Source organism: Boleophthalmus pectinirostris, unplaced genomic scaffold (genome assembly GCF_026225935.1).
Source record: "Boleophthalmus pectinirostris isolate CB_2022bp ecotype Guang Dong unplaced genomic scaffold, ASM2622593v1 HiC_scaffold_2, whole genome shotgun sequence".
Lineage (NCBI taxonomy): Eukaryota > Metazoa > Chordata > Actinopteri > Gobiiformes > Gobiidae > Boleophthalmus > Boleophthalmus pectinirostris.
The window spans coordinates 19,540,957-19,552,247 of NW_026571152.1; the positions used below are offsets into that span (position 1 = coordinate 19,540,957).

At 37.7% G+C, this 11,291-nt stretch overlaps 1 protein-coding gene across 1 annotated transcript; it reads left to right on the top strand.

The window, feature by feature from the left end:
• The first annotated feature begins 252 nt into the window (after positions 1-252).
• On the top strand, positions 253-9,572 carry hyal6 (hyaluronoglucosaminidase 6). Its single transcript, XM_020932069.2, has 4 exons — positions 253-292; positions 6,384-7,360; positions 7,819-7,908; positions 8,737-9,572. Exons 2-4 carry the CDS (start codon positions 6,422-6,424, stop codon positions 9,217-9,219), a joined length of 1,512 nt encoding a protein of 503 aa, XP_020787728.1. The 5' UTR covers positions 253-292; positions 6,384-6,421; the 3' UTR covers positions 9,220-9,572.
• The last annotated feature ends 1,719 nt before the right edge of the window (positions 9,573-11,291 follow it).

The window sequence follows — 11,291 nt, forward strand, 5'->3', positions numbered from 1 at the left end:
AACAATAAGAATACAACTAAAGTACTTTTGAGACATGAAAACACCTGTAATTAAATGTCGGATATTCCAGGAAAAGCCATAACAGCACCATGGACACAAGCAAATGACAAATCCTGTGCTTGTTCATTAAGATAATAGTTGTATGAATGTGTGTAATCTGTGTTGGTCCAGTTTGGTCCAGTTAATGAGCAGGTGAGGAGGGGCTACCACAACAAAACCCAGGCTCTGATGGTGACAATACCCGGAGACAGAGAGCCTTTGTGGGTTTGAAGATCAGCAAACTCTCCTAAAGGTAAGATGTTTATGTTTATTTTGGGTATATTTATAGTATGTATCGATTAATTTATTTGAATATGATTATGCTTACAACAAAATGTAAGCCCAAAGATAAAAGTCTAAAAAGTCTCAATTCAAAAAGTTATAGGGAAAAGAGTCAAAGTGTAAAAGTCATATATTACAGAAAACTGACTCTTGTGAACTTTAAGCCATGTTATAATGTTGTTACCTCCTCAAAAACATACCTGGAGTTGTGTTTTATTTCATTCGCACATGTTTCTCCAAAGCTCTAAATGCTCTGTTCCACCTTGTGATGTTAACAGCTTCATTTTACCATTTTAGTTCAGAAGAGATTGACAATTCCAGGGCTCATCCAAATGATTCTAATGCAGGTGTATGGAGTTTAAAAACAGAGTGGCGCATCACAAGGTGGAAGTGTGAAGTGTTTTCTGTTTGAGAGATGACCTCAGCCTAAATATGCAGTGTTTGTGTGTTAAACATGTGTGAATGAAACAAAACACAACTCCAGGTATGTTTTTGATGAGGAAACAACAATATAACCCAGATCAGAATCAGAGTAATATGAACCCTTTAAAGGTGACTTTTGTGGTGGAGGTTACATCATCTGCTTTTCTCCATGGAGATGTTCTTAGTTGGTTGCCACAGATCTGACCTATAATTTGATCTGGTATAGTGTCACCAGCTTCTCTCTGTGTTGAAAGGTATGACATAGAATATTTGGTGACACAAGAGAGCACGGTTCACGGTTAATCTATGTTTGTAAGGGACTAAGGATGTGTCAAATCCAAACTTGGGGCCAATAAATTTCACCTTATTCAGCAGAAAAAAAGGGAGAGTATTTAAATTAACCAAATGTGAAAATCAAGTCAGCAGTTCTGCACAGCAGGGAACTGTCTGAGTGTTAATGAAGTCCAATCACATCTGGAAACAGCAGCAGAGAAAACCACACAACCCCAAATATGAACCAAGACCGTGACCAAGAGGAGGGGGCATGATGGGAAGAGGTTTGGACAAAAGGAAATTAAAGGTAATATTTAATAGGGCTGGTTCAAGGTGGTGATTCATGGACAAAATAAAACAATCTTTTACAAATCTGTGTTACACCTAGTATTCAGTAACACTTAAGCAAGGTTTATTAAATTCAAATGTTACTTGTTGTAAATAGATTTCAGAAGCCATACTTTTACTATACTTGTTTCGTCTTTCTGATAAATATTGGATACATATTTGAGGCCTAACCTTTGAAAATACCAGATTTTGACCATTATTTATTGTTTTGTTCTTCCAAACAGGCTTCATGAACTTCAAATTACTGATGATAACTATAATCAAGTGTTACATCCAAACTGTTACTTTACTTGAATTTGTTGGACCACTTTGTAGCCTACTTCTACTTGAGAAGTACTGTACTGTACTTTTTCATACACTCTTTAGTTGCTTCACCTCCACATCTTGGACTGAAGACTGAACTTACCGTTGCACAGTTGCATTCATTTTAGATGCCTTAAATGTATGTAACTTTATCAAATCACTTGCATGATTCCATGGAAATAGAAAGTTAAAACCATACTTTGTAACTTTCTTCATGGAAATAAGTAAAGTAAGTTGTATACCATACTCTGTGCCATACTATTATAGCCATAGGAATAACATTTCCATGGACACAAGCAGGAAGAGGTGGTCTGCTTGTCCTCCAGGTCAGATAAGAGTGGCTTTACATGTTGTGGCTTTAAATATGACATTACAATTGTAATCAATGAAATGAACATTGAGAAATCACATGCACCACAATATGAATTTCAAATGGTTCTTGGCAAGAACCTGTGAGAGGAAAGTTAAAGTACTGGCCACGACCAACTTAAAATATAAACTCTTAATAAATAAAAATAAAGGCAAAGAAAAATAAATACAACTTTTTAACTGACAATGAGATTTTAACTATAATTTCAACCTTCTCTAACCCCATTCCTGACCTTCATTTAGTCTGGTCTTAACTGTACACATAAAAACAATTGATGAGGATCCTGGCAGCGTTACAGCAGCTGACTCAGACATAACAGCAGACGACTATAGCATAAACCATGAGCTAATCTCCATCTGATTATTCAACTGATCAACACAACAATGAGATTTTAATTACAATTTCAACCTTGTCTGACCCCATTCCTGACCTGCTTTCATTTAGTCTGGTCTTAACTGTACACATAAAAATAAATGGCAAGGATCCTGGCAGTGTAACGGCAGCTGACTCAGATGTAACTGCAGATGACTATAGCATAATCCAAAGTGCTGGTCTCCATGTGTGACTATAGCGTTTAAAATGGCTGTCTCTTTGGTCATGAAGGATTAATACACTATAATTAAGTACTAATTTGTGGTTGAGTTCATATTTTCCACACCACAGTGTCCAAGTTGCTCATGAATCAGAGCACAGGATATAAACATTGAAAACGCGAACAAGTTTATGGCCCTTAGAAATGACAGGAGATTATCACACAACTCGAGCCAATTATTCCGGCTGACTGACAATGAGGCTTTGAAGAGTTTTTTGGATTTTGAAGCCTTCAGTGGAATAGTGGTGCAGAAATCCCATTCATGTTTTTCCAAAGACTGCGGGCATTGTAAACCCTCATAACCCAAAACCTCCACCAATTCTGGCTCTAACCATAATCACTCTTCTAAAGCCGACAAGATTGGGTAATAGCTCTGATAACGCAGTAAATGCACATTTCCTTCAGAGGTAAGTTAAGTTCGGATGTTTAGTTCATGAAATTTTCCTTTGATTTTCAACATTTTATTTTCTTTCTGCCTGTAAGATTGAATTGGTTGATTGGCTTCTATGCTTATATAAAGTATAGGATAGGCTGGCCAGGCTTACTTTAAAGATCACAAAATTACACAAAATTAGGCTTTAAACCATGTTACCTCATCAAAAACATACAAGATTGTTTCATTATTAGTCTGTCTACATAGTCTACATCTCCAAAGCTCAAAATGCTTTTCAAGTTAACAACTTTAGTTCAGTAGAGAGGTATGCTTGAGATGAGGAAACAACATTATAACATAAATCAGAAAATAGTGTCATATGGGCCCTTTAAAGGCCTCTTCAGGGGTTACCAGAACTATAGAGTATGAACACAAACTGTATCCAAATAATGTTTTTTTTCTTAAACAAGTTAGTCTACATATGCCACAAGCTGCTGAATACAGAAAACAGCTTCATTTAAAATTAAATCTGTGCAAAAAGACAATTGAATTTTTGGGCAAGCTGTCAGCCAAAAGCCAATAAACAGATACTTGCCAGTATCCTCCAGTGCAACTAAATTTTACTGATTCAAAGCGTAATTTGGTTGCTCCTTGCCCCGTATTCTCATCTGGATGTCTTTGATGATTTCTCTTAAGTGTCTCCAGACTGTCCGTGTGCGTTTGGCCCGGATTCAGTATTTGGGGGGTCTTTTTCGTGGTCTGGACCTGGGTTTATCTACAGGCTCCAGACCTGACGTGGTTTTGGTTCTTCTGGAGCCTGGCTGAGAGGCTTCACCACACTCTGTTTATGTTGGAGCTACTTCACCAGGAAACCAGAACTCACAGAGTTATGCATGGAAGAAGGAAATGAAAAAGTGTATTTCATCCAACATAACACATTTGTTGGAATAATTATTTTGGTGCACTGATTATTCATTGACAAGAAGTTACCAGATGGTGTTTTACAGTTTTTTGGTCTGCTTTTAACATTTTGATGAAATAAAAAGTCAAAAGTGTATACATTTTCTGGGGTCTTGATCCCAGCAATAAGGTTCACTGGTTTGGCATGATGCCTTTTGTGCAGAGTTTGCATGTTCTTCACATGTCCAGGTAGCTATGCAGAAATTGAATTTCCCCAAGCCAAAAAATATACCTTAAAGGTGCATTATGTAACTTTTCTGGTAGAGGGTCTGTCAAATTATTTTCTCCATGGAGATGTTCTTGCTTTGTCTGGAACATTTTTCAGTTTGGTATTAAACCTTTCTATCATCATGGAGACAGAACCAGACCAAGTTACAGGTCAGATCTGTAGAGAGGCAACCCCACTCACAGTCAGAAAGTCTGTTTTTCTAGTTATTTTTGAGCTATAAAACTAGCTGTAATTGAACAAATGTATGATAGATCTGTTTAATGTCATATTGTGGAACATTCTAAGCAGAGCAATGATGCATCTATAAAACAAGAAGATGACTGACCCCCAGCTAAAAAGTTACACAATGCTCCTTAAAAAAAACAAAAAACAAACAAAAAAAAAACACTTGGTGGTTTTCGGATTCTAGAATGTGCCATGAAATATCCAAAAGGTAAATTCACAAATATTAAACCTGATCATTTCTTTTACTGACTAGACCCATGAGCTTACTGTATTGCAACAAAAATCTGCATTTTCTCCCTATTCATTTGAACTGCTCCCATCGGTATTAAACATTATAGGTCAATGAAATATTGCGATATCATCTGAAACCCAGCAATACAAGCAGAATTTTGAAGCAAAACATAAAGATTATGACAATTGTACATGTACTTATTGGGGTTGTCAACTTGTAGCATTTCACTATTGTGTGTTAAGCAGATTCAAAAGTACAAAAGCATTAACTTCCAAATTCTTGTATTGGCAAACCAAACATGCAACTTCTAAGTTACGAAAGCCCTATTACCACTGACCCAAAGATGAATGAACATTTGACTGATTGAACCAGCGTCAGTGGTTTCCTGGCCCTCATCTTGTTACTACATACTGCACAGGGGCATGTTGGGAGATTTTCCGTGGCGTCCTTGGATGCAGCCTCAGAGACCAAACCTCCCCCTAGACCCTCTCTCTTTCTCTTGCAATGTATTTCTCCTGACAGTGGAAAATGGAAATATGAATTGGTTGCATATGAGATGATGGCGCCATGAACACACTGCTCTGTATTTGATGGAGGTCTGTGGCGTGAAGAGGTGCAGTTTTGGACGATTGATAAAGAACAAAGTAGGAACAAAGTGAATGCACTAGTGTGGCGCCGAAAGTATTGTGGTTTGGGACTTTGAGGAAACCACACACGCATGCAGAAAATCAACATCTGCTAATCAGAACCATATGACAGAAGGATTCTTAGATGTCTATTCCCTCGAGTCTTTCCCTCGAGTTTTATGAGTGCAGCCAGGTAGTTCATCATTGTCATGCCTCAAACAAATGTGACGTAATCAGGCAAAACCACAATGGCTATTTCCTTTCTCAACTGCTTGGGAAGTCTGTGGATCAAAGTTTGTAAGATCGGAGAAATTCCCAAAACAACAACAACAACAAAAATTCTCTCAGATTAAAGTATTGCTCTAGAAAATCCTTGAAATGAAATATACAAACTATCCACTGGTAGGTGCAATAATGATTTATTGCACAACCTTATCCTATTGTCAATATTGTTAAGTACAAAACATGAACTTTTTAAGGTTTTAACCATGATATAATGTTACTCCTTCCTCAAAAACATACTTGGATCAATACTTAGTTTCATTCTTGTTGTTTTTTTAATCCTCATAAGGTCTTCTCTCTAAACACTCAGAAATCATTGTTTAAATTTTCCTTGGATTGTTGAATCACAGGTAGAAATCCAAAGGTCTCCTGTGCTGTTACGTGTCCAGAAACATGTCTACCGTCAAATTGCTTTCTTAAATGATCACTCTAGCCTATATAGCTTAGCTATAGTTTTTAGTTTCCTTCCATTGTAACTCCAAATCAAAGAGCGCAAATTATGCAAAATCATTTGTATTCTAAACATAGGGATTATTCTAAGTTCCAAAACAAAATGCCAAATCAAAAGTACTCAAAAGTATGTTTAAAGGCCAATAACAGTACAAATATGGCATTGTACGTGCCCTCTAATACTTCACTTTCAATGGACCTTATAGTGCGTGAGTGTGTTTGCCCTGGTTTGCAGTAAACCTCTCATCAAACCATTTGTTTTGTTGTGGAATCTGGAGCATCCACTTCATTGACCCTGTGTTCTCTCTCTGTTTGCCTGCTTATTTGCACTCACTGGAGCTCATAATATGTTCATTCTTTCTTTTTCTCCATCTAGCAAACATCTGATAATTGCCCCATGTCTACCCTCTGGCCATGGCGTCCAAAGTACTCCCCCTGGTGGTGGTTCTGGCTGTATTGGTTTGCCTTGGTGTGAAGCTGGAAGTTTGGGGAGACCAGGTGAAACCAGGGCGCGCACCGCTCATCCCTCATAGACCATTCGTCGTGGTCTGGAACGCCCCAACCGAATCTTGCCGTCTGCGATTCAAAGTCGACTTGGATTTAAATGTTTTCGACATTGTTGCAAATCTTAACGAAACTCTTAGCGGCCCAAATGTGACAATTTTTTACCATAGCCATCTCGGATACTACCCATACTACACCAATTCTGGCATACCCATCAACGGCGGTGTTCCACAAAACCAAAGCATTACAAAACATCTTAGCAAAGCAAGAGCCGATATTGATAAAATGATCCCGCATAAAGATTTTAGAGGACTTGGCGTAATTGACTGGGAAAACTGGCGGCCGCAATGGGTACGCAACTGGGGCTCTAAAGACATCTACCGCAACAAATCTAAGGAGCTAATTCGTAAAATGCATCCTAACTGGCCAGAAAGCAAAGTAGAAAAGGAAGCGAAAGAGAGTTTTGAGAAAGCAGGGCAAGCGTTTATGAATTTGACTTTGGCGTTGGCGGATAGCAGAAGACCAGAGGGATTATGGGGTTTTTATTTATTCCCGGATTGCTATAACTATGAATACAAGCAGCATCCTCAAAAATATACGGGAGAATGTCCAAATATAGAGCATGTGAGGAATGACCATCTGATGTGGTTGTGGAAGCAGAGTACGGCCTTGTATCCGTCCATCTATTTGGATTATGAACTCCAGTCTTCACCCAATACGGTGAAGTTTGTGCACTACAGAGTCAAAGAGGCCATGAGGATTGCTTCAATCGCACGCACTGACTACACTCTACCAGTTTTTGTCTACTCCAGGCCATTCTACGCTTATACATTTATAGTGCTGTCACAGGTAAATTGGGTTATAGCATAGCGTTCATCAGATGATTTTTCTTTCTTGGAACTACAGTGTACACTGATCTGACGAAGGCTATTTGTTGAAATTTTGCAAAAAATATCTACCTGTGCGTGCTGAGTTTTTTTTATTTTCATTTTTCATTTTTGAAGTTTTCCTTGCATTTGCACCTCAAGTATGTTAGTATTCTTGTATTCTATTATTGTTTGATGCAGTCTTTGAGTTTTATTACAACACTTTTTGTAATTTTCATGCAAAATTGGCTATATTTTTTTCTATTTTCGGTTAATAGATTTTGACATTTTTACAGGATTTTCAATTCGACAACCCATTGACAAATTTTTACGGTGACGTAATGACATACTAATATGCATATATACAGTGTAGACATTTTCAAGTTTTTTTTTTGTCTATGCTGTTTGAGATATTTCTCATGTGTAAATGCTCATTGACAGAGTGACCTGATCCACACTATTGGAGAGAGCGCTGCGTTGGGTGCAGCTGGTGTTGTCTTGTGGGGATCATCAGAATATGCACGATCAGAGGTAATAGTAACAGTAACAAACCTAAATTTGACATAGTATATTTGTATGTTTTCCAAGACTGGTAAACATACCACTGAACCAACTTAATTTCTCAGCTAAATTGTCCTGAAAACTTTTGTTTCATTGTTGAGTCCCAGTTCTGAATATTTGCTGAATGGCTCTACCTACTCTATACCCCATTTCACACTGCATACTGCCCTGTCAAATAATGGCTATAGTATACTTTATTGTCCTTACAGGGAAATTCATTTTTTAAATTTGATCCATTCTTCAAGACAACCTATCAAGAACAGGACTGTACTGTACTAGGCTTAGACAGGGCAGGAGTTAGCTGTAGAATTTTTTGCCTATTGTTATGAATATATAAAAAAAAAAATCCAATCCATCATAGTCATCTTTCAACATGGTCTAGTTGGCTACCACTGAACCTTTTCTACAAAAAAAAAAAGAAAAAAAAGAAACAAAACAAAACAAATGAACAACCAAAAAAACTTCACATCTGCTTAAAAAGTGATTGCTGATCATAAAAATCATTGAAATGTAATGTTATTGTCTTGTTTATGTATTTATCTATGTATTTATTTATGTATTCATACATTCATTTTATTGATTTATTTATTTCAGGGAAAGTATTACCATATGAACATTCCTGTAAATATGCCAGTATTAGTAAGGAAAGCTATTTTTCCATTTAAGGTCCCATGACAAAGAGATCGTTATTAAAATCATATAAATAGCACCAAGTTACAGAACAAGTTCTTGGAAATGTCTGAATCACATACTCTTTTTAAAAAAAAAAAATTTTTTTTAATTTGTTTACCTCTTTAGAAAAATTGTCTGACGGTCAAACACTACATTGATGGCCCCCTCGGTCACTATGTCATCAACGTCACCTCAGCAGCCAAACTATGCAGCAAGGCTCTCTGCAAGAAGAACGGCCGCTGTGTACGCAAAAGCCTAGACTCCACTTCCTACCTGCATCTCAACCCACGCTTCTTCCAAATCTACCGCAACCCCTCTCCAGCAGTGGGCCCTCTCTTCACCGTCAGGGGCCATCTTAACAACCACGACATTCTGGACATGAAGCATAAGTTCACCTGTCAGTGTTACCAGGGCTGGACAGGGGTGTATTGTGAGGTGCCCCAAAACCCCGGGCCTATCCAACAGGAGATAGAGGATTCACTGCTGCCCTACCCCAGAGAGCGTGGCCTCCTGGGAGATTTACTGCTCCTGTTGTCTCTGCATTTTTCCTGTATTTGCGTTATAATGTTTTTAGGTTTGTGTTTGATTATCAAGTGTCTTATATTGTGATGCCTGCAAATGGGTAAAGAGTAAGTGATCAAAGATTTATAAGAAGGCAAAAGTAAGTGGGACTGGGTAAGAAACGTGTTTTTAGGACAGGAATACCAGAGTGGTTTTCAAGATTAAAGGTGTACTGTGTAACTTCTGTAGTGTTGATCTGCTTGTTTCCATAGAGTTGTTACAGTTTACCTGGATTTTCCCACAGTATGGCATTAATTATGTATTTACCTGGTCTCCCAAGGGTTGACCAGGTTTTGTATTCATCCTGTGTGTCTGTGTGAGTGTGTGCCTGTGTGTCTATCCACCCACAATAATTCCACCATTTATGGAACGATTGTCACCAAATTTGGTACGTGGGTCAAACTCCCATGCCCGATGCCGCAAAAAAAAAAAGTTTGGTGACGATCCGAGGTCATTTGAGGTCACGAGTCAATTAAAAGGTCACGCCATTAGAAAGGATAAGCAATTTCGCCAATTTCTGAACCATCTGCGGGCTAAAATATTCACCCAATCATCACACAAGTTGGCACACACATAACCGGGGTACACTGGATGTTATAGGTTGAAACGGGTCAAGGTCACTTAAAGGTCAAGGTAACCAAGGTCAAATATGCTTTTTTGGTCATAACTCCGCGAAGGATCAAGCTAGAGCAACGGGAGTGGTCTCAAAATCTCAGAAAAAGTAAACACAGACATTCTCATGTGTGACCAATATCACACAAATGTTCATGGGCACTGTACAGCTAGACACATTGCACTGATAAGTCTAATGCCATACTATGGAACATTCCTGGATAAGCCATAACATCTCCATGGTGATGCAGGTGATAGACTATTGAGTAAAATGTTACACAGAGCACCTTTAAACATGTCAGAGACCAAAGACGAGAAATGTGAACATAGTCAAAGGGATCATTAAGTTAGAAATGTGTAAGAGGTGGATACAGTAAGATTATATAATCAAGTAAAATCAGAACTGCTCACCCTTATTTATTCAGAAATAATTATCTAAATCAGTTCTTGAGAGGCGTAGCTTTATAGTTTAATTGATTATTGAATATTAAAGTATAGACACCACCCCGAGATATGAACCCTCAAGACATTGTGATAGTCAAATCAGGTCCACTTTGGCTTTGCTTCTGTTGAAGAAAATATTACACCTCTGATGACATAGACCAAGATAACCAGGACTGAGCTGTATGACTTCTTATTCTGGGGGTCACTGCCTGTGTTGCTGCCTAAAATGTTTGGGTACCACTGAACTAAAACATGTGCTTTTTAACCACTGTTTGTTGACAAAAAGGTGTTGTAAATCATTTTAATAATCAAAAAACATAATTTAATGTTGGAAATGTTTATAATTGTGTCTATAAATGTACATATGTATTTTATTAGCATTCAGAGTATTATGTCTGTCTGCTTAGTTGGCAACTGTACTTTCACTGATGATGTCTTTTATTGGCGTGGCAGTGGTGGCTTGTGGTGGGACAGGTCACATGACTAACCTCCATACAACTGTCCCGGTTTGATCTCCTTGGAAAGGGAGGTAGACTATTTCTTTTATTTATTTATTTTTATGTTTTGTTGGTTTTCAAACAGACATGGGAGGAGAAGCTTCTGTATTCAAGATTTAGCAGTTTTTAAAATCGGGGTTTGGCTCTAGAAGAAAAAAAGGTAAAAACTGAAGACGTCATGTTTATTTTTACTTTTGGATGCGCTGTGTTTAAGTTTATGGCATCATTAATCTGTGATGAGCGGATCTGGCTTATCTTTTACTGTGCTTTATATACCACCGCGCCCTGTCTGCAGATTCAGTGCAGAGTTTACGTACTTCACACATCTATAAGCAATTAAACGTTATAAACAGCAAAACAGTTTAATTGATACTATAATTGAAAGTATGCGATTGATTGCAAAAATAATAATAATTTAAATAGAGTCATATGTGTTTTATTTCATGAATTTCTATGACACTGCTGAAATTGTTTATTGTTCAAATGGATCCCTCCCACATTAAAGACTGGGACACATTTTTCTGTTTGGATATTTAAGTTTACTTTGCCTTGCCTTAAAGCTCCACC